Source organism: Haemaphysalis longicornis, unplaced genomic scaffold (genome assembly GCF_048455015.1).
Source record: "Haemaphysalis longicornis isolate Haplotype H1 unplaced genomic scaffold, Haemaphysalis longicornis Haplotype H1 scaffold_6, whole genome shotgun sequence".
In the NCBI taxonomy this organism is placed as follows: domain Eukaryota; kingdom Metazoa; phylum Arthropoda; class Arachnida; order Ixodida; family Ixodidae; genus Haemaphysalis; species Haemaphysalis longicornis.
The window spans coordinates 43,973,024-43,996,989 of NW_027526407.1; the positions used below are offsets into that span (position 1 = coordinate 43,973,024).

General features: G+C 50.0%; 1 protein-coding gene across 1 annotated transcript in view; it reads left to right on the forward strand.

The window, feature by feature from the left end:
- Positions 1-23,966, forward strand: part of Setd3 (SET domain containing 3) — a 195,159-nt gene that overhangs the window by 124,767 nt on the left and 46,426 nt on the right. Inside the window, exons 10-11 of the mRNA XM_077674126.1 lie at positions 5,262-5,336; positions 17,049-17,148. Of these exons, the coding sequence (XP_077530252.1) occupies positions 5,262-5,336; positions 17,049-17,148 (175 nt within the window). The remainder of the gene's footprint in view (positions 1-5,261; positions 5,337-17,048; positions 17,149-23,966) is intronic.

Here is a 23,966-nt window from a genome sequence, read left to right on the forward strand (position 1 = left end):
GGTATAGGAGTTTAGCGTATGTTGTCGTGGACCCGTCGCAAGGGATATAGAAAGCGTGCATTCCGGCATTACGTATATCTGCGAATCTCACAATCGAAATACAGAATGAGCCGAGGCAGCTATGGGCTCGGTCCGAATAAGCATGTCGGTGTGGTTATTAGCGGTTTTATTTGGTTCACCATAATACAGTTTTACGGTGAACTGCCTCTGTGAATTATGCTCACTTTCTAAAACGCACGCAATTTCGGCTTCAATTCTGCATTCCGAGTACAGTGGGCCCGTGCGAACGGAATCGCATTGGGAAACGTTCGAGTGCGCCCATCCGACGGCCGTCAAGTCTAGAGCTGGCGGATTATTAATATCGCTCCGTTCGCTTTACCACAGGCGGACTCATGATTCCGCTTTGAGCGCCCGTTGCATCGGAAGACTGCGTGCATAATTAACGGCCTGAACTGCGGGAGTTGGTTTGTACGCTATTCCGAGTAGGGTATGAGCCTGCCTTAATTGCGTGTCGGGACATGGAGCGCCTAAAACCGTTAGTGCTCTCGCGCTCGGCGTTGTGCAAACGCTGCAGCAGTGATTCGAAAAAATTAAAAAATAAAGCCCAGTTCCACCCAGTGTGAAATATGCTGAAACAGCGGAGGTGTGCTTCACTTGTGTCGGCTCGAACATCAACGGCCGCGCGCACGAGAACGGGAACTAAAGCATTTTGTAGAGTGAGCTACACTGGCCGGGGTTGATCAGTTTCACGTGGCTCCTGGAGAGCCGTGCTGCGCATGCGCGAGGAGCAGTGTCGTCTCACGGCGCACAGAACGTTTCTCGCTGCCCGGCGTCTCTCACACACCCCACGCGCCCAGCGTCTTCGCCGACCTCTGTTCCGCACGTGGCGGCCCGGTCCACTTGATGATCATGCGAGGGGTGGCCGGGTGTGGAACCGATGGCTCGTGCGTCGCAGCAACACCGGCGTGCGCCTGTGCAACCAGCTTAGTTCTGGGGCGATTGGTGACGCTGCTCCGGAGCTGCTTGATAAATTTACATGTGTCACATAATGCGTATACCGCGTTGTGTGTGTCATTGAAGCAGCGGTAAGCATGATAATCAAGCTAATCCTAGGCAACCAGGAAATCTAAGAATAACCAGCTGAACCTTAGCTCACGCTACGTATATCCTGGCATAGCCGAGCTAAGCCACTGCTATTTTTTTTCCTTTTAAGTCTGCTTGGGCTACTTAAACGAAAAAAAATTCGTCTGTCTGTCTGTCTGAGTACGTTTTATATACCAACAGCCAAATCTAAACGTCGAAAACCGGGGGCAGTGTTCGTACTTGTCAACATTGTTGAACAAGAATAAAACATTACGCCAATGTGAGGCAGAAAATCAATGCATTAGTTATGTTTGCAGTGTTCCTTTATTAAAAATTTATGGAAGTTTGACTTTGCGATAGAAAATGAAATAGGTACATCCACTGCAGAAAAAAAAACCATTCACTCCGTCGCCTGCTGTCACCCGCGCCGCTATATCTTCTGGTGGCACATTAAAAAATAAAACGGCAACAGTTACGAAAGGTTCTACTAGATAGGTTCCACGTTCCGCTTGGAATGCTCTTGAAGAAGGGCAACGTGGTTCAAAAACGTTGAAGTATGGCGTCTCTATTCACGCGCGTCTCTGTCGTACGGCAGCGCTGGCATCGAGGCACCCGCCTGGAGCAATGGAACGCGGTAAATTTATATTGGCTTGAGCACACCTCCAGCGTGTTTACCTATACCTTGGGTGGAGCGGGAAAGCGAAGGGAGGCATTTACTGGGCAAATGTCGACGAAGGACGATAGTCTGTCGTCGACATTTGCAACGAAAGGAGCAGATATGCGGCCAGTTTTTTAATGCGTATCATTCTTAGCCAAGTACCCTCACAGCTAGGACCGCGTAACGCCCTGCATCTGCGCAAAAAGGCAGATTTGGCGGAAGGAATACCTTTAATCGTTATAATAGCGTAAATGGCGATAACTGGTCCGATACATTTTTGAAAAACAAAAAAAAAGAGATCAAAAATAGGAAAAATAAAATTTTCACAAAAATGGTTTGATCAAACCAAAAATGCGCGTATTGTACATCTCCCCCCCAAACTGAAGAATAAACGAAAAAATTCCGCAAAAGACCGTTGAAGATATGTATAAAAAATTACGCCCACCTCCCCTCGCGGGAACCCTGGTGTGATGCGACGCTGAAGGGGGTTCGCGTTTCTGTGGGGTCGGTTACTCGAATTGTGTGAGCAATCGTCGGGTAATGAGAGAGAGAGAGAGAGAGAGAGAGAGAGAGAGAGAGAGAGAGAGAGAGAGAGAGAGAGAGAGAGAGAGAGAGAGAGAGAGAGAGAGAGAGAGAGAGAGAGAGAGAGAGAGAGCACGCGTAGCGCGAACGACCGTCGACTGAGAGACCGGCCGGAGCGCGGCACTCCGCTTATATGCGCAGCGCGCCCGAAGGAGAGGAGACTGCAGAGAGAGAGAGGGCGCTTCACATGCGCACGGCGCGCTTGCGCCGCGCGCAGCGCCGCCCACCGGCGGAGTGAGAGTGCGCTGCGCTACGCGCCCGCAGATGTTGGGCGAGAGTGTTCGCTATCGGAGAGAGGAGAGGGGGTGAGCGGAGGAGAGACGCAGCTGTGCGGACGCGGGAAACGACGACGACGGACGCTGGACAGGGCCGCCGGCAAGAGATGCTCCTCTCAGCGTCGCATCTAAAATAGCGTAGACGGACCAACTCTGCAGTACGCTTTGCATCATAGCAACTAAAATTGGCTCCAATCCAGGGTGTGAAGGTGGTTACGAAGCAATGCTTTAAATGACACCCACAACAATTGCCCATGTGCCGTGACTTGAATTCACACTCGTGGCTCTAAAAAGAGCGAAATCAGAGATTCGGCCAGCCATTAACTTAAAATCGCGGGGGCGCCGTCCCGAACGCAGCAGCGTCGGCCACGGCCGAACTAGAACGGCAAACGCCGCCGCTGTAGCCCGGCCGTGAGTCGGCAAAAACAAAACAGAGAGGAGCGTCTGTCGAAGGGTGAGACCTAGAAACCTAGCCATCCCGATGGGCTAACTCGGGGTAACATCACCGCACGACACAAGCGCGGACATCGCGAAACGACTCGGCGTGTGAGGTTAGGGATTCCAATTTATACCGATTTAAACTAGTTAGTTTAGTAATTTTGAGAATTGCGAGACAGCTGTGGGAACTTTTATAATCGCTATTTATCGGAGCCAGTTGCTCCTTTCGCCTTTTGTAATACCTATTAAAACACAACCGAACTAGTATTCACCAATTTAGAAAGCGGAGTCCCATTCGTGGCAAGTAGTGCGCAAAATGTAGCGTTTCTCCAGCCGCCAGGTGTCTGTATGTGGTTTGTACATTTTGTTTTTCCCGCCCTCTAAACCAATCCTTACCCCACACCGTAACTCACATGTACAAGGACTGTCCACCTCACGATACGGACGACACATCCTTGAAGCCATTGGCCACAATACCTCGCAGGAGCCAGACATAGCCAAGACATCAGAACCATGGACTACCCTATCATTAGCAGATCCTAAACCAGATCCTCAACCACAAAACAGGCGGAAATCTGCAAAAAAAAAAAAAAAAAAAAACACCAGAGATGGTCTTACCACCCTACCTAATACACTCAGCATCTACACTGACGCATCTAAAACAGAATCCAGAACAACTGCGGCGTGGCATATACCGGCGTTTAACGTCAATAGCGTTCATTCATTGCCACCAGATACCGCCATTAAAGGGGCAGAACTAGAAGGTATAATCCTCTCACTTCGTCACATAGTTCATAACATATTCTATTTTTTTTTCTTTTTCATGTACAAACTCATACACATTCACACAGATAGTTGGGAAGCTTTCCCGGAATGTCGTCGTCAACTATCATACAGTCTACGAGTAACGAAGATCCAAGAAATCAAGAGCATCCTTCATCAACAGACATGCGATGTCACCATCACGTGGGTGCCCGGCCATGACGGAATCCCCGGAAATGAGGCAGCCCATTTGGCTGCACGTGCATCGTTCACAACCGTGCACCAAGCCAGCTGGACGCCTTCGGGCTGCGCGATTATGACCCTGACGAGCACCGGACCGCCATCAAACAGCAACGGAAAGACTTTTTGGCCACGCTGGTCTACCACACTCCCATTCCGAAGTCCTATTTTCGCTCTCAACAAGTCCGCCTAAGACAGCTAATGACACTTACGAACCTTTCCCCTGCAAAACGACAAGTTTTTTTCATTCGTCACCTAATCAAGACTTGTGTATCCCTTGTGAAATTTCGGACACCACTGAACACGTTATTTGGATATGCCCTCGATTTCAAACTGAAAGAGAGATCCTCCTAGACATCCTTTCGCTAACTTACGACCAAATTCCTTAAATGATCTCCTGCGTCCCTCCTACCTACCTAATTTAGCGAAGGCATTGTTGGACACTCTCCTGCATTTCATATCCCAACCCACTATTTTTCCCTTGCTATTTCCCACCCATAACCGTCGGGAACCTTAACTTATCGCTAACCCTAAGGGGGTCCGATGCACTAGCAAGAGACCCCCGGGTGTTTTTTCTACATTTCAATAAACGTTGAAAAAAAAAACGTATCTTTGCCGTACGACCACTTAATTTCGTCGGGTCCGGGTTACCCAGGAGGTGCTGTCCAAAAAAGTTAATCAAGCCATGCGAATGGAGCACGCAATGGAAGCGAGGCTGCTCCAAAACAGGCCCAAAACAACCGTCGCTAAAGCAGACGACAAAGCCGTCCCGCCGACGCGCCCGCCGTTATGAGCAGGCACCCGCGCGGGGAACTTGCGGTAACCATTCGCCGTGCCACCTGCACTGTGCTCCGTGAGTGAAAACCGCCCTCCGCCTCCCCAACCGCGTTGGGAGTTACTTGTAGCGGACGCCACGAATGAACCGTTGGCTAGTAGAGGTAGAAAGCTTTGCTTAAAAAACATAATTAGCGAAGTAATGGCACTTCGTCGCTGCAGTGGTATAAATTAACGCCACTTGCGATGAGAAGCAAAAGAGAACTTAAAAAGAAAGTTCAACTTTCGCTACGCATCACCATATTAGGCTGTAACCAACTCAGACTCCAGACAAGCGGCACGAATGCTGGGCATTTGTAGAGGATTCTCTGAATTTCTGCAGTTTTTGGTATCTTTTGTGGGACTTTAACTGTTGTCGTCCTTTTTTTTGTTTTGCTCCTCGTGCGCAGGTTCTGACGGACTACGATTCATCGGCCAGCATACTTCGTTGCTACGCAATGAGGGACTTCGCCAAGGGCGACCAGGTATGCGTTTCTGTACGGCTATAACTTCCAGCCTCGATTTCGGTTCTTTGCGGGTAATGCCCGATCCAAATCGAGCTCAATCCGTATCGGGCGCATGCTACACGGCAGTTTCTATCGTGATCGAGCCCAATCCCGCTCAAACTGAATCCTGGTTTCTCAAGCGCGATTGAGGTTTCCGAGCGCGATCGGACGAAAGCGGTAATACTCTCGTCCCCGCTGACTAATGGCGCAGAAGTTGGCAACTTCAAATAACACCAGAAATTGTATCAAGTAACTTGACCCAAATAAGCGTGCGGTAACTTTTGTATAGTTACGCATATCTACGACCGCGCAAAGTTAACGTGCATCGGCGGCGCGAAGTACATTTTGGCGCCATCTGGCGTACGAAAGGGCAACCGGGGCAACTTCTCAATCGCGATCGAAACCGGCCGAGTAGCAGCGGCGGTTAGTCGTGTCTATCTTGCCTCAAAAGCACACACAGGAATGGAAATACCTTCGGCTGTCTCAAATGAAGTTTTGTTCTTTTACTATACATTGCCCCATCTCAGAGCCGCGAGAAAGTAATCAGGTAGCCTAGATTCCATAAAAGTCATGTCGCTTCTTGGAACGAGCAAGCAGTTCTAAAATGTGTCCGTATACTTGCGGCGCAAGCAGCATTTTCGTCACGCCGTCGTTTTGTTTGCGAAGTCGCAGAATGTCTGTGTATACTCAGCATTTTGGAAGGGCCATCATCGCTGACGTGTTTCATTAAAGGAGCCATGCGGAACGTCGACGGTGTCGGTTCCCTCATCCCTTTTCTAGTATTCCGCTTGCTTTACTAAAGATTCTCGTGGCTCCTTTTTAAGGCCCGTCTCTGTTTGCAAAGCGTGTACCCAGAGAGCGGCTCCTCATCCCCTATGCACACAAAGCCAGAATGAGTCGCTAAAAGACCTGAGGACAATCCGCTCGTCAGTGGCGCCACTCGCGCCGGCCAAGGAGGCTTGCTTGCCGACCGAAATTTCCTGCAATGTTTTCAGACTCGCGCAGGCATATTGCATGGAAGGACGCGCCAAGGCTTGCCCTCGTCATTTGTTCAAGGCCTTTCGATGCCAGATTTAAGTTTATTGCGAACCAACCAAATCGGCGTTACCCTTGAACTTGCAGCTCGAAATGGTAGCCCTTAGGGTGTAGTGCTGTGCCCTACACTTTTTATTTGTGGAAATGGCGCAGTAAGCTTTCTGATTTGTGCACAGCTGTGGTGACGCTTTCACAGATGCTGGAAAGGGCGGCGAAAAGCCTCTTAGCGACAACTGACTACGCTGGCCGGCTGTTTCGTAACCGTTTCACATTTCCTCAATTCGCGAGTCTTCGAGTTTCCCGTTCAGAAGATTTATCAGCCTGTTTATAAGGGCTTTCAAAAGGGCCGTTCGAGATAGTTGGAATAGAAAGAAACTGTTATAGATGGTATACTAAGCTGCATAAAAAGAAGCAGCTAGTCCGGGGAACTCGGGCGATCTGGCACCCAAAAATGTAATTTCGTCGAGGAACGCGGAAACTGGGCTTGGGAACCTTTTGGCTGTCCTTCCGTCCTTCCGGACAGCTTGTTTCTTCTTTTGTGTTCTGCTTCTGTATGTCGGTTCGTATTTATCAGGTTAGCTCAACTTGTTTTTCACCGTATTTTTTTGTTGTTTGCGTTGTTTTCGACTCGCGGTCCCCCTCTTGGGGTGGAAGTTGGAGCTAAATCGCGAACATCGCGTGCCCTATACAACATTTTGGCAAGTCGGAATCTCTTTCCGAAGGTGAATTCACTGTGTTCTCTAATTTTGGTTTTTTACTGGAAATATTTTGTTGTTTGTTTGGAGCCTTTGTTGTTTTTCATGAAGCCTTTATATGTTCTTCGTAGACTGGTGCGGTCTTTTTTGTGTGTACGGAGAGCTTATCGAAGATCCCCGCCTCTTGTAGCTTGAGGCGTCGCACTGCTGCAGATGTACGCTCAATACGCGACTTTTCTTTTCTTTCACGTGCTCTGAAGTACTTCTAGGTTGTCGCTATTGGCGATAACAACCGGAAGTGTGTTAGGGGGGCTTTAGTTTGGCGCCAACGTATGTGATTCCCCTAGGGTTAACCTCGCAGCCCAGTGGCCGTAAGCACGCTTCGGCAGTGACAAACTGTTGGCCATCCGTATATCGCTTGCCGTGACAGTAAAGATCGAGGTGGTTACGAGACCGAATATCTTCGAAGCAGACAATGTGCTGGTCAAGGAAACACGTACTCCGACAATGGTCGTTCTGGGAGAAGCCGCGTTTTACGATGCGCGCTTGTGACCGCTAATGTGAAGGCCATCACGCATCTGGGGTCACTGAGTTCATCCGTACACAGTGCCGCTGCCAACTCTTCTGTATGCTTGCACCCCTGTCAAACATGACTATTTAATGGGCGCCTTGAAGACAAACACAAGTTTGGTTCATTCGAAAGATTGCCTCGTTAGAATCATACTGACACCACTTTTAACATAAACTTCGCTCAAATAAGCGATATGATTAGCAAAAAAGTGAATGGCCACGCGACTCACTAACTCATTTCCCGCAACAGAACATTTGACGCTTTATCGGCAGCTGTGCGATTGGCTGGGGTCGCAAAATATTCATTTTAGAGCAGAGATTGGTGGTGTAAACAGTGGAGTATTAAGAAAGTACACGTTAACATTGAAGCACCAGCGCGTACTGTTGCTGGTACTGCGTACACTATGCTTGTTATAGCTGCACAACAGTTTGGCGCTTTGAGGTTGTCTCACACGACACATGCCGATTGGCGTAAGTGACATTGTCTTATGTGACTGTGCTTGTCGAGCATACCGCCATGTTTGATTGATTGATTGCAGGGTTTAACGCGCCGACGCAACTCAGGCGATGAGGTGCGCCGTAGTGGAGGGCTCCGGATTACTTTTGACCACCTGGGGATCTTTAACGTGCGGTACCCCATGTTTCACGGAACAATTACTACCTTAAGAAAAATTCATAGAAAAGAGAACAGACCAAGGAAAGAGAACAGAGAACAAGGAAAGAGAACAGACACCAGGTAGCGCTCTTTACTTGTCCTCGTCCACATGCGCTATGAATTTTTCTGCATCACAACATCAACTCGCCCAGGAATCCGTACTGGTGAATTACTACTTACCGTAGCAAAAACAAGCCAGGTGCAAATACGGTCAGAAGCAATGCAAAGGCATTCAACGGTCCTGAGCAGTATGGCGGCGTAATCTAGGAGGACCAACGGTAAAAAGGCATTCTGGTGCAGATTAAACAGCGTACTAACGTTCGCTCGAAGACCTGTCCTTGTTACGTCGTCGTAGACGTCACGAAACACACCATTTGGCGGGGAGAATCAAAAGGTTAGCTTAAATTCATTAATTTCTCGGTGAATAGTTTGCTGCCGTACAAGGGCTGGGGGCACCATAAAACACCAAATCTTTCGAATAAATCTAGCTTGTGCTTTGTCTGCATGACCTCTTTAAGTGCTCTTACTCCGAGTGCACTCGGCCACCCCAAATGACACTTGGGCTGCACGCTACTAAACGATGAAACCAAGTGCCCTCGTCCGTGATGTCAGTGACAATAGCCCGCGTAAATTTTCCGCAAAATTAGTTGAAATTTTCACTCTTTACCACGTGAGAAACAACTTAAACACTTCGTTGTGTTTGCATTGTTCAGTACTGCAATCTGCGTCTCGCTTGCTGCGTATTTTCATCTAAACGCTTGCTATTTTGTGTTATTTTTCCCGATTCTCGCACCCCTGCTGATTAGATTACTCACTCGGTGAGCCGGCCCGGGTAAAGTTGGTTTCGGGAATGTACTTATCTGAAAGTGCGTTCCCTGGAAAGTATCACTCGCGGTTGTAGGTTAGGTGGCCCAGAATGACACTTTAGCCGAGTAATTAAGCTTCCTGGAAGTGAATTTAAATAGGCACGTTTGGTAGCTGCGGGTCTCGGGAAACATTCGTTTAGAGATGCCTCGTTTGCTGGGAAACCCCCATCTACTTGAAACGTTGTGTCTGCGTCCCTTTTAAAATGACCACACTTTGGTAGCTCACTCAGCTCCAATCCCAATCCAGCCTCGAAAGGCGTTTTATTTAACGCATAAACGCATGAAGCGTTGAAAAGCATTCAAATTTTGCGCTACAGTGACGCAATATAGGCAGGAGCGACGCAGTAGCGGCATGCAGTAAAAAATTAAAGCCGTTCCACTCAATGTGAAAGCTGTCGAAAGTGCAAAACCGTGATTCGTCATAATGCGCTACAGAGCCGTTATCCGCACACTGCTGCCACCCCAATGCATTTCGAATTTCCCTCTTTCGCAGTGCTGGCGCGCCCCCTGCCTGAAACTGCGTCAGCGGGAGTTCAGTTCTTTTTGTGCTTGCTTTAATTTCGTGTGCGCGACCGGTTTTGCGTCATTTGGAACGAACCATTTTTTTCTTGCGCGGTTGGAGCCTTTCTGTGCTATTTCGAACGCGCCACTTTTTTCTTGCGCTGCTGGAGCCTTTTGCGGCATTTCGAACTCGCGGTATTTTTCTTGCGCGGCCGCTTTTTTTTCGCTTCTATCGGAAAAGCCAACCCAGCGAGCGTTCTTAACTAAATGAACGTGGGCGCTGTCTGTATTTTGTCTCAAATGTACCTATAGTTTTCTTTGCCCTAAACAACGGGAAGATGTATGACAAGCGCCAGCGGTTCACGATTTTCGAACGCTTATGACTATACGAACCGCTTGGCTTTCGAAGCCTCTGGGTTACGCCGCGACGGCAGCCGTTACGACGGAACGTCCTGTTGCTCTTCTTGGGTCCAGCGAGCGAACTAAGACGACAAGGCGAGCACCTAAAGTGCTCTGCACTTAAAACATAGCTTTAAGGTTGTTAACTACATGTTGGCGTTCACTCGATGTGATCAAGCGGAAAATAGAAGTCTCACTACTACTGTCGCCCAGTCATGTTTCCTGGCGGTGGCTTTGGTCGCGCCTCCCTATTTCACGAACGGTATTTTGTGATGTCATAGAACAGTATTTTGTGACGTCATCTGCGCAAAGTAGCTGGGGAGTCGCCACTGCCTCGTATGCTTTCTCTATATCTCTATTATTTGTAACAGAGTGGTGAGCAAGTTGGTACATCATCATTCTGAGCAACAGCACGAAAAAAAAAAGACGTGGACGAAGGGAACAGACAGGAGGAGCGCTTGTCCTGTCCGTTCCCTTCGGCCACGTCTTTTTTGTCGCGCTGTTGTTTAGAATTTCTGCATTATTTGTTGGAAGTTGGCGATAAAATTGGTATCATCGATCGTTATAGCCTATAGCCGGTATTCAATGGCGTGGAATGCATGCAGGCAACCATGTGTGCGCCGCCATATCTGTGGCCAAGCGTCTGTTGCTAGGCGACGTTGTGCGGTCGGCCCGCAGATCGGGCACCCCTCTTCTCATCCATGCAACCGTGCGAGAGCGCCGTCACTCGTTACATCGGGCTCCGCGGGATGGCGGTACTTGTCCATGCTAAGGACGATTGTGAAACACATGACTGTGCTTCACCTTACAAACTCTACCTCACCGAACGCAATGTAGTGCCTCGAGTTCAATGTGAGTGCGATTAATAACATCTGTGTTGACGCCACCGTCTAGAATCGGATTGAAATGGAGCAGATGACGCACGCCGGTGTTTTCTTTTTCTTCGGCGACCACACCCCCTTCCCCCAACCCTTTGCTCTATAATAAACGTTTGTTCATCATCATCATCATCGGCATGCGGGTGCAGTGGCCCAAGCCGCGCCGTGTCCGCGGCGCATCAGCCATGTCTGTGGCCGTTTCCAGTGTTGCCACGCGAAGAAATTGACCGCTAAACTTTTCAACGAATACCACCTATAGGGACAGCGCAGTCCTTTTAATGGACCCAAACTTGTGTTTTGTCTTTATGGCGTGCCACACGCGCCACCTCATTCATTATTCGGCCTGGTGCTCGTCTTGTTCCTTGTCACGTCTTTGGTGCCCTGCCAAGTCTCGTCGTTGCACCCGGCGGTGCCTGATTGCCGACGCGTTAATGCATTTTCCCTTTCGCCTCTTTTTGATTTTGTAGTTCGACTGTAGTTTTTCGCGGTACGCTTTTTTTTCATTCCAATTGGGTATCCGAAGTGTTTGTCTCTTCGTTTCGATGCGGATCGATGTCTGTCAGAATTGTCGAGGAAAGCCTGTGTCTAGATGGGCAACTACGACGACGGCAAACATTGACGCCCTGACCCCGGCTTTCCCCGACTTGAAACTCAGCAGCGGCGTTTGCCTGTGTGCCACTCGCGACGCGGTTGACGGGGAGCGCTAGTGTTTGCCGTTGACCTCCTTCGCTGGTTTGACCGTCCGCTCCCGAGAAACCGCTGACAAACAACGGTTTTACAGCGACCCTCGGCCGTCAAGGAAAGCTAAGTGCGCCGCAGAGTCATTTTGCAGGGCCGGTAGTTAGCGACTCGTCGCCCCCTCCTCCTCCTCACTCCTCCGCCTCCTCCTTCTCCTCCTCCACCACCTTTTCCCCCTTCTCCAAAGTTGGGACACTTTAGTTGTTCAAAAGCACCGCTCGCCTCTGTCACTTTTCTCGCTGTTCCTTTCCTCTCTCTATCTTTTTTTTTTTTTGCATGTTTGGAGCTCTCGGTGTTGCTGCTGCTCTGTGGCAGTTTACTGCAGACTGTTGTTGGCAATTGCATGGAAATATCTAGAAATGTCATGCTGTTGGGAGCGAGATTAGATTAAAATCTCGAGAAATCTTCTCATGAAAGTTTCCTCTGTTTAGACAGTATTTAGGCCTAATGTATGAGTTAAAGACGAAAGTCGAGGAAAAGAGAGAAGGGCTGTGCGCACAAGAAGCGTGTTGTTCGTTTTGCTTCTGTTTTAAAACCTGCGGCACTCTCCGAGACGTTATGTTTTACATTAATCGCGACTTCCAGTCGCACCTAATAATGTCGTCGCAGTGGTGCCGTGTAGTTCTGTAAGCGCAGAAATAATAATAATAATAATGATAATTATAATAATAATGAAATTGACTTCGCATTTTTAGGCTACATCGAGACTATAGAGGCGCAGATTTAGCTCTGGCAAAGTTCTACGAAAGCGAAAACCGTGCAGTGCGCCAGGGCACCGCCATGCTCCCCCATTGTCAAGGCGCGGCGTGTGCTGAAGTCACGTGACCTCCCTCTTCGCAGCACCTGTTTCACTCACGTGGCGTCACATGTTGTCCTCGCGTCATAAGCCGTGTACGACCGGCGCAATGTTTTTAGGAGCGAAGCCTGTTAGGCGCTCGAGCTGCCGGCGTCTCCTTTTTCTACGAAATCTCCTGTCCGGCTGCGTGGCCTGGTGGTAGTGTATTGGGTGCCTCGGATGCTGTTGCGGGGGTCGTTTGTTCGATCACCGCTGGTGCTGGGTTATTTTTCTTTCTGCTACTCCCTTCCAGCAGTTCGTCCTTGGGGAGTATTGGAACGAACCAAGCGTGTGGCGGACTAAGCGTCGTCTGCTCGCATCAGTCCGCAAAGGGTGTAATGATTGCGGCAAAGTCAGTTAGTCCCCCGGAAGACGAACTTTTGGTCCTTTTTGCCGAAGGGTGTACTGGGAAGACCCTAGATTGCTAATCGATTTTCACCCTTTTTGTCTATAACTAACACTCTTACACCCTATCAAAAAACAAAGAAAAACGCTGTTTGAAAGGGTGTAATTAGCGATAAAAACCCTTAAAATGGTGTGTTTTTGCTAGGGTGTAAAGGTGTTACAAACGACAAGGTGTAAGGCTGCTAGTTACAGACGGTGAAAGCGGCTTAAATCATCTTACCGTGCACTCTGCGCCGCAGACAGGCATGCACCGCCGCACCCCTCTTCGCACAACTCCCTTTCTCCCTTTTGTGCGCGAGTTTTGGGGGAATTCAGAATGCCCCGCCCGACCTGCACTGACTTGTAAACGGAGTGTCGCGTCGTCATTGGCTCATGGCCAATTCACAGAGGCCATTTCGCTTATCGACCATTTGGCTTATCAAGCATATCGACCATTTGAAGTGACCAGAGAAGATGACATCTTCCGTCAGAAGCTCACGGCTTATTCACAAATTATATGTCCATGAAGAACTCTCACACCCTTAGTGTAGAAAACGGGGCAGTGAAAAATTAAAGCCAGCTGCGTCGGAAGCTGATGCCCGATTCATGTAAGGATACTCATAGCGGGGGGAAAAAAAGCTTAGGGCTGTACTGAAATTCGAAACAGCGCAAAAAGACGGGACAAGGAAACGACGACACAAGGCGCTGACCTACAACTGGTTGGTTTATTGCGCGGGTTGCGAAATATACCCAGAAAAGAAGGCGTGAAGGAACACGATAAAAAAGAAGGAAGCACGAAAAAGAGCACGAAAAAAAGAAGTGCATCAAACATTGCACACAAAATACAAGATTGATACTCGTGCATTGATTAAATGGTAGCAACGCTGATATGAGACGGCGCCAGAGGCGCGAGGCAAGCAAGACATCCTGAACAGTGTGGGATTCTACATTTCCCACACTAGTTATTTCCCACCCCGCAGCCATCCGCGCTCAGCAAACATGCCTTGCGAGCGCCGGCTGTGGACGGGTCCGTTGTTTGCGGAGACAGACAAAGGCAGGAGGCGCAGAGGGCAAAACATCAATGGCAGCATTTATTGCAAAGTGCAAATCAAATACACTGCATACAGACTAATTGTAGGCCATAACGGTAACACTGAATGCGAGGCATTAAACAACGCTAGAGATCGAGATGGTTCGACTCACCGATGGCATACCGGAGCCATCGGAGCCATACCATTGTGGCGCGTTCCCCAGGTCTGGACCGGCGCGCCGAAACGTCCGCTCGCTACCGCATCCCCAAGATAAGAGAGCATCCTCTCGTCATGCGACAATCCACCACACCTCGCCGAACCGTGGCGCTAGTGCAGAGGAAGAACTGGTTCTCGGGTGAGGCAGAGGGGAAAAAGGTCAACGCCTCCACCCTGGCGACAACGAACCCTCCGGTCGCTGGCGCGCTCCCGTATGGCTACCGTCGCGCGAGCGAGGCGCACAATTGTGCAACGCCGGCCGCGATGGGAAGCTAGCCAGAAAGGGGTTCGCGTGAAAGTCGCGATCCCCACAACAGTTAAGCTTTTTATGAGTCCAGATAGCGGATTTCCTTTTTTAGTAATACAATTTAGTGTTCAGGATGTCTTGCTTGCCTCGCGCCTCTAGCCCCGTCTCAGCGTTGCTACCATTTAATCAGTGCACGTGTATCAATCTTGTATTTTGTGTGCAATGTTTGATGCACTTCTTTTTTTTCGTGCTCTTTTTCGTGCTTCCTTCTTTTTTATCGTGTTCCTTCTCGCCTTCTTTACTGGGTATATTTCGCGACCCGCGCAATAAACCAACCAGTTGTTAGTCAGCGCCGTGTGTCGTCGTTTCCTTGTCCCGTCTTTTTGCGCTGTTTCGAATTTCAGTGTGCACCACCAACTAGTCCAAACCACCGTTCTAACTTAGGGCTGTCACCTGTAAGGCGCTTAAGTAGTCTGAAGTGTCTCCCTAAGTTTTTACTGCGAATCAGTATATGTCTGACCCCCAGTTTTCATTCCGGTGAAGCTGATTTACTCGGCGCCGCTCCGGGGCTCCTCCTTGCCACGGCCGACCCCCTTTCACTACGGTTATCCCAACAGCTATTCCTCTCGCCACCACCGACGTCTATTTCACAAGTTGCGCAGTCTGCTGGCAGCGGCCTTAGCGCCGTTATCAGATGGTTGCGGACAATCAACAGCAGCGCGAATGGGCATACAAATTCCCTAAAGCCTGCCACCGCCGCCTCCGAGAATGTTTAGCCACCACACCCACTAGCTGTGGGTCCCTGCTGGTTAAAAGCATCTTGCCCCGTTGGAACGCCGGCGTGAGCAGACATTCTTCAGCTTGAAAGCCATTCCGAGCGACATTGTTGCGTCGGTGACCCTCGTTGACTAGCTGGTCATAGTTCTTCTGGCGGAAGAATAATAATAGATCTTTGTCTGGCCGCATATAAGGTCTGTTGGACTTAGGCCAAGTTGTGACCCCGGATCCCAACCATGAGGCAGAGATAATTAGAAGGATAAGAATGGGGTGGGGTGCATATGGCAGACATTCTCAGATAATGAATAGCAGCCTACCATTGTCGCTGAAGAAGAAAGTGTACGACAGCTACATCTTACCGGTACTCACCTACGGGGCAGAAACCTGGAGGCTCACTAAGAGAGGTTCAACTTAAATTGAGAACGACTCAGCGTGCAATGGAGCGGAAAATGATAGGTGTAACATTAAGGGACAAGAAGAGAGCGGAGTGGGTCAGGGAACAAACACGTGTTAAGGACATATTACTAGAGATTAAGAAAAATAAATGGACGTGGGCAGGGCATGTAATGCGAAGGCAAGATAACTGCTGGTCATTAAGGGTAACAGAGTGGATCCCTAGAGAAGGCAAACGTTGCAGGGGGCGGCAGAAAGTTAGATGGGCAGATGAGATCAAGAAGTTTGCGGGGACAAATTGGTCACGGTTGGCACAGGACCGAGGTAATTGGAGAATAATGGGAGAGGCCTTTGCCCTGCAGTGGGCGTAGATAGGCTGGTGATGATGATGATGATATAAGGTCTTTATCTGTCCCTTCACCGGTGTATTTCACGCCGGTGTATTTCACGCAACGGTTTAGGTGTGCACAGGTTGGGGGTGGAGGGAGGGAACTGGTACGCACAGCAGGGCTTATGCCGATACTGATGACATAGCCGTTCTGGTGGTGGGGGATTTAAACGCAGGAGTCTCATAGCTCAGTGCTCCCTGTAAGCTGTCCACCGCAATCAAGCGGTTTGGGTATGGGTTGGTGTATTGCACAGAAAATAAGATGGCTATTAATGAGCAGCGAAAAGGACACCCACGTGTGTGTCCGCTAGAATAAAGGTCGAGGCCTTCGACGTGTTAACCCGCTATGGGACGGACGCATGTCGTTCGCTTGGAGGAAGAAAAGCGGTAACTGAAAAAGCGTCAGCCCGAACAGAAGAGTGAATAGACGCGGAAACAACGGAAACCCGCGGCCGCCGCCGTTACCGCCTCAAGTTCCAGCTGGTCGAGTAGCTGGGAATCCCTCCCGCGTGAACAGCAACTGGCTGCCTGTTTGGAACGCCGACGTGGGACAAATATCACTTGTTTTGCTTAAAGGGCTTTTAGGGTGACCTGTTCGACAGTGTATTTCAATTCTAAGACACTCGTTTGTGACCGGTTGCCGGTTTATGCGTGTACGGGTTGGGAGTAGAGGGAGGGGGGTGCGGGCATGCGCAGCTAAAGGTTTCATGCCCTTACTGGTGACATGTCCGTTGTGCTAACGTGAGGTTTGAACGTGGCCTTCAGACAGCCCAATGCGGCCGGTCCGGTGTCCTGACGGGTAGATTGGATTGGGTTGGCGTGTTTACGCAAACAGTAAGATGCCCACGATGCGGGAGGGAAAGAGGCTAGCTCTACGGTTGTCCGCTAGGATAACGGTCAGGTCTTTCCAAATTTAATTCAGGTACTTGGCTAGGAAGTATGCTCAGTTGTAAATTACAAACAATCGTGTTTTGTTTCGTGCACTCCGCGGAGGGCGGGCAGCATCGCAGGTCATCCGTTTTCGCAAAGTGGAAGAGCACTAATTTTATCGTTCTCTCTCTGTCTCTTTCAACCTTCTTTCAGGTCACCATCTTCTATGGAAAGCGAAGCAACGCTGAGTTCTTTATCCACAATGGATTTGTCTTCGAGGACAACCGGTACGACGCTGTCGACATTAAGCTTGGTGAGCGCGCTCGCACCTTTCTATTTCCCATTTTCCAAGTTCGGTACGTGGGCTTGCCTCTACTGCAGCAGGGAAGTTGCCCGTACCTCGGTGATTATGGCGTTGTCATCATTCCGTCGTACCTTCGTGTCACCCGTTTCCTTAAATTAGGGTGCACTGTCAGAAGATATGGGGAGTCTACTCAAGAGAGCCGACAAACCCCACCGAATCCACAGGGCACAGGTGACAAAGGGGGTGGCCGTCTGATGTGCGGCTTTCGCCGAACAGAGCGGCAAGAATGAGCAAGAGCCTTGAACGAAAACCAGCACAAAGACTTATATTTATACAGGCAAGTTACAAATACAAGCACGAGATAGCGGATCGATAATGACAGACAACTTAGATGGAATTCAAATACAAGAAACAGTCCAATTCGACAAAATGATACAAACAGGAGCGTTAACAAATGAAGATTACGAATCGGAGCAGTTAACTAAAAGAAAATGAACAGTTCGATGCTTATGAGAGACAGAGTCCCAGCATATTCACCGACCGGGCCGGACGATGCACCGCTGTCGGAGGCGAGTCGGCTACCTGGGAAGCGTGGCTTCGCTGTAGGCCAGGCCGTCCGAGACGATCACGGTCATTCGAGGCCCGGGAGCACGTTGGAGTCCTCCAGGGCGCGGGTCGCCGATGGTGTGATGTACAAACTGGCAGGTGCCGTTGTCAATCACGACGTCCAAACGTAGCTGGTGGGTTTAGGTGCGGCTTCTCTTTTTATAGGCGCGCCGGTGCGGAGAGGGAGAGCACAACACACAACGCGCCCGCCGCCGTGAGCGAATAACTTCCCTCTTCTCCATTCTAGAATGATCGACGCTCTTTAGAACTGGCAAGGCCACCCGTGCCTCCTCGAAAGTACTGGAAGCTTCGACGAAACCCGAGCGGCGGAGGTTTTATTTTTGTTGTTTTCTTGCCGGCGAGCCGGCGGGTGATCATGTTACCGTCTCTTCGTTCGAGAAACTTCCAGCCTTGTCTCGGGCGAATAGAACCGAATGGAATGAATCGGACGACTGTAAGAAGAATTAGGCGCTGTACAATAAAATGAAAAATTTATAAGGTACTTTTAGACGTCGTACGCTCGAGTTTGTGACACAGCCCCCCAGTTTCAGAATATTATGCAATAATATTCCCAAAACTCACAAAGTCGTGCGTACGCGTCGTTCACACTTAGTGAACCAAAGAGGCTGTGCTTACTAACACAGAATCGAGTACAGCCCAATGTTCTTCATAAGAATAATGACAGGTACAGAATTTGCGTACAAAACAGCCGTTTGGCGCAGATTTCTCAACAAATACACATCCTAGGGACAACTCATAAGTTTAAGAACAATAAAGTTCTAGCATTCGAATTAAGCCAGTGCCCATAATAAATGTCTGGCCAGTAGTCATTACAAGTGCGAAACTCATGAAAATACACCGTACACTCTAGTGCGAAGGTCCCGTAGGCTAAAATACAATGAGTGTACGTCAGTACTCAGAAATACATACAATGTACTGATACAATGAAACGCATAAGAAACATAACTAATATGTTGTTCACAAACAATAACATGCAACCGCAACGTTCACGAATGTCACCACTAGTAACGCCAATAATACACAACAAGTGTACTGTTAACAGCGAAAGTAAAGTTTACGCAAAACGGAACTTGTACGTGAATATACACTGTACAGCCAGAGTGACAAAAATAAGTACAAGTTTCGCGTACAGTACGACAGAGAAACGTTGAATACAACGTTCGAGTATGCAGTACTCGACATGAAAATACAACTCTGTCTTACACAACTCCACTCATATCCCACGTGCATACCTAAATTTGCATTCTTCACGCTTAGCCCGTGTCTATCGGGCGCTTGCGTAACTGCGCCTGCGGAATTCTTTTCTTCGCAAAAGTTCCTTTCCAAATGTCGCGCGAAGCGACAAACTCTTTCACCGTGATACCGGGCCCGCGAAAAAGCTTCGGTGTCTGGGCCTTCGTCTGGCGAACATCGGAGCGCCTAGCGACTTGGCCTTCCCTCACCTTTCCTCGTGTAGTAACTGACCGGTGCTTCTTTACACCTGTCCGCTGTCTGCAATGCCGGCGCACACGTTTGCTCCTAAGCTTGTACCCAAACCTGCACTCTTTGTTTCGGCAGCTCAGCTGTTTGTCGAGTTTCTGAAGGCCTGCTTTCCAACGTTTGTTCTTTCGACGACCTTCGGCGCTTATTTTCCTTCTGTGCGGCTCCATCGCAGGGGCCGCAGACTTTGGGCGCCGGAAATGTGCCAGCTTCGCTTTTGCCGGTGTTCGCGTTACGACGAGCACGGCTTCGCCTCTCTCCGAGGCATCGAATCGGGGTTCTTCTTTCGAAACAGCGGGTGGTTTCTCTCCCACCTCTGAAGTGACAGGATCGTCGCCGACGCTTATGTACGGCGCGTTCCCTCCGCGGAGTGCGGCTCTGCTTCGCACGGGGTTTTCAAACTTGACCTTAGAGTCAGTCTCTTTACTCCTCGAACTGTCAGCTACGCTCACGGCGCTAGCCTGCCCAGCGAGTTCGCAGTCTCGAACTGGGTCTTCCTGCACATCGAGCGTGCAACTACCCGTGTCTTTCGGAAAGACAACGGTTTCCTCGGGCACTCTCCCCGCAATATCGGGTACCCCTTCGTCTAGAGGGTTCGGCCCCGACGTCGTGATGGCATCCACAACCGGGATGTTATCTCCATCCTCAAGCTCCGCATCCCCTGTAGGATCATCGTCCTTCCAGGTCTGAAGTGATGCGCTTTCGCACAATTCTAGAGGCGTTTCTTTCTTGCTGATTGCCGATATTTCCGCCTCTTCACCTCCGGAGCTATCTTGGCATTCTTTTGCCTTCTCACGGTTAGTAGTTTGGCCAGTATTCTCATCTCTCGAATTTTCATCATTGAGTTCATCTTTCCGATGGAACTCATTTCGCACAATCTCTGTGCTCCTCTTCATGTCTTGAGAGGCGGCAGCCACAGCTGCCTCTCTAGCCGACTTATCGGGGTGTGGCTCCTCAATAAGTGGCTCTTCCACCTCCACGGGTGGCGGTTCTTCTGGGGCAGGTAAAGTTATCGGGTCTTCGGGATCCCTGACTCCATCGATGTTGCCGAGGATGAGGTCATACATGGACCTCTCCATGCAAAGGGCGGTTACGCTTCCCGTGTAGTAGGGAGTCTCCACCTCGATCTGAGCTACCGGCAACTCTCGCATTGAGCCATCCATAAAGTACACTGGGTTTGTTTCCCCAGTGAACTCCTGTTCTCGGACTAAGTCCGTTCGCACAATAACTGTGCTGGTGCCGGTGGAGCGCAAAACGTTAATGGTTTTGCCTGACAATTTTCCCTCAGCCACCGGCACTGTCTTCGACCCGAATGCCGTAATGGCACCCACGACGTGAATTATCTTGCCCCTTTTTCGCTCTTCAGAGCTATCAGTAGCATCGTATTGCTTGGGTGCCCTGAGAGGTGCGCATTTGCGCAAATCCTGGCGCCTTTCATCGTTGCTGCTCCTGCATGTCGCAGCCTTGTGTCCAGCCCGCCCGCACTTAAAACATCTGGAAGCACTATTTCTCTTAAAGTTGCTCCAGCAGTCCTTGGCAATGTGCCCAAACTTGTTACAAGAGTAACATTTCAGCGGGGGTTTTTGGCTGGTCCTACTTCGGTCCGCTACCGCGTTTCCGAAATTTACCTTAACCTTTTCAAGGTTTGTACTATGACACCGGCGCCTATTATCTCCTGTTATGCTCCGTTCTGCTGATGAGCAGTCGAGCTTCAAACGTTGAGCATCAACATTTGCTCCTGTTAGCTCCTCTTTGCTTGCTTTCTCCTCTCGCTCCAACCGAAGTTGTCTCCGAAATTTTTTCTCTCTTTTCCTCTCAGCTTCTGTTCGTGCTGCCAGTCTTGCTCTCTTAACTTTCTCGTTTTCTTCTTTTTCTTTCTGCGCGACCCACTTTCGTAGTTCGGCCCCTGAGAGGCCCAGCTTGCAGCCCAATGCTACAATTTTCTCTAAATCCATGATTGCAAATTTATCGCAATCTAGTCACAATACTCTAGCCTCTAGCTAGGTATATCTACACAGAGAAAGTTAGCGAGAGCACCCGCTTATAAAGGCAGTAGCAACCTATGCCAAAAAAGTTCCAGGCTCTTTCTCCTCCTCACCGCTCACATCAGACGTCCTGCCGTGGACGCCAGAAATTGTCACCCGTTTCCTTAAATTTAGGGTGCACTGTCAGAAGATATGGGGAGTCGACTCAAGAGAGCCAACAAACCCCACCGAATCTACAGGGCACAGGTGACAAAGGGGGTGGCCGTCTGATGTGCGGCTTTCGCCGACTAGAGCGGCAAGAATGAGCAAGAGCCTTGAACGGAAAACAGCACAAAGATTTGTATTTAAACAGGCAAGTTACAAACACAAGCACGAGGTAGCAGATCGATAATGGCAGACAACTTAGATGGAATTCAAATGCAAGAAACACTCCAATTACACAAAATGATACAAACAGGAGCATTCAGAAATGAATATTACAAATCGGAGCAGTTAACTAAAAGAAAATGAACAGTTCGATGCTTATGAGAGACAGAGTCCCAGCATATTCACCGACCGGGCCGGACGATGCACCGCTGTCGGAGGCGAGTCGGCTACCTGGGAAGCGTGGCTTCGCTGTAGGCCAGGCCGTCCGAGACGATCACGGTCATTCGAGGCCCGGGAGCACGTTGGAGTCCTCCAGGGCGCGGGTCGCCGATGGTGTGATGTACAAACTGGCAGGTGCCGTTGTCAATCACGACGTCCAAACGTAGCTGGTGGGTTTAGGTGCGGCTTCTCTTTTTATAGGCGCGCCGGTGCGGAGAGGGAGAGCACAACACACAACGCGCCCGCCGCCGTGAGCGAATAACTTCCCTCTTCTCCATTCTAGAATGATCGACGCTCTTTAGAACTGGCAAGGCCACCCGTGCCTCCTCGAAAGTACTGGAAGCTTCGACGAAACCCGAGCGGCGGAGGTTTTATTTTTGTTGTTTTCTTGCCGGCGAGCCGGCGGGTGATCATGTTACCGTCTCTTCGTTCGAGAAACTTCCAGCCTTGTCTCGGGCGAATAGAACCGAATGGAATGAATCGGACGACTGTAAGAAGAATTAGGCGCTGTACAATAAAATGAAAAATTTATAAGGTACTTTTAGACGTCGTACGCTCGAGTTTGTGACACTTCGACGGAACTCAGCCAACCTGGATGGGAGGAAATTCGTCGCAGACAGCGAGCCTTCCACGACGCTGCAAATGCCCCACCAAGAACACCCCCTCACTCGGCCACTGCCTCGCCCCAAAAAAGATCCGGCTCTCGACCGCCACCCCGCCAACCTCCCACTTCGCCACTACCGGCCACCGACATAAAAATCGTTCTGCGCCCGCGTGGTGGACTGGACCTGAGGTCAGTGGCACAAGCTTCCCTCGCGGATGCCGTCATGCACCAAGCCGGCATACCCTTAAACCCCGCCGATCAAGTCCGCATCCAGCAGACAGCCAACTACATGCTCATCAGCACCCCATCCGAAGAACGCGCCAAGAAGTATGCGGCGGTAAGCTCCCTCACTATTCGGGGGAAGTGCTACGAAGTGGCTGCGCATGTGTCGGCACCCGACAACACCGTTGCCGGGGTGATTTTTAACATCCCGGAAGAAGACACGCCAGAGCAGGTGCGGGACAGCATCTGCAACTTCAATCCAGACCTTCGCATCCTAGAGGCGAAACGCCTAAACACATCGAATATGGCGCAAATCCTATTTGATGGTACAAAGGTCCCCTTCTGGATTCGTTATCGATCTACCACGTACAGATGCAAACCCCTACGGCGCAAGACCGAAGCATGCGCCCTTTGCTGGAAATCCGGACACCGAAAAGATGTCTGTCCCAGTGCACAACCGTCCCCAAGGTGCTCCCGCTGCGGCACTTTGAACCCCCCAGAAGACCATCCGTGCAACCCCCTGTGCATCGTGTGCGAAGGCCCACACGCAACGGGCTCTGTGGACTGCCCCCGACGGTTCCAGCCTCGCAAGCGGTCGCCCACTTATGCCCAGCTGGTCTCCAACGGCCAAGATCCGCGGAATGCCACCCTCCAAGACCCCCATCGACCACCAAGGGGACCCGGCACCTACAGTCAAGCCGTCCGAGGACAGGTGAGCTCCGCAGGCCTGCTCCCTACTCCTTCCCCACCCACACTTCCTCATAACACCTCCCAACCACCTCCTTCATGGCACATTCAAATGCAAAACATGCTTAAAGAGATACAAGACCTCCGTTCCCAACTCCTCCAAACCAAGCATGAGAATGAGCGACTCGCCCGAGAAAATGCCCTTCTCAAAGCCGAAGCCACCACCCCAACCTCCCTACCTGATGCACCACAAGCGGAGCCGCCTCTTAAACGTAAGGCCCTTATCCAAACTACTAATACCCCACCCGCCCCCGAAATGCAGTCCCTCCGCACGGATTTTGAAAATGCTTTCACTACACTCAAACAGCAAACACATGATGAAATAGTCGCTATAAAACAGACAGTACAGGACTTACACAGTGAGCTCCTGAAATGGGCCAGGCATTTAATGACCCTCACTCCAACATCCCCACCTGTCTCACCAGAAAGCATGCCTTTAGCAGCCAATATTGATCATGACGCAGATCTATAAAAAACAGCATGTTATATGGCAGTGGAACTGCCGCGGCTTCAAACAAAAGCGTATGAATTTCCAAGCACTTCTTCAATCCCTCACCTCCCCTCCATCACTTATTGCA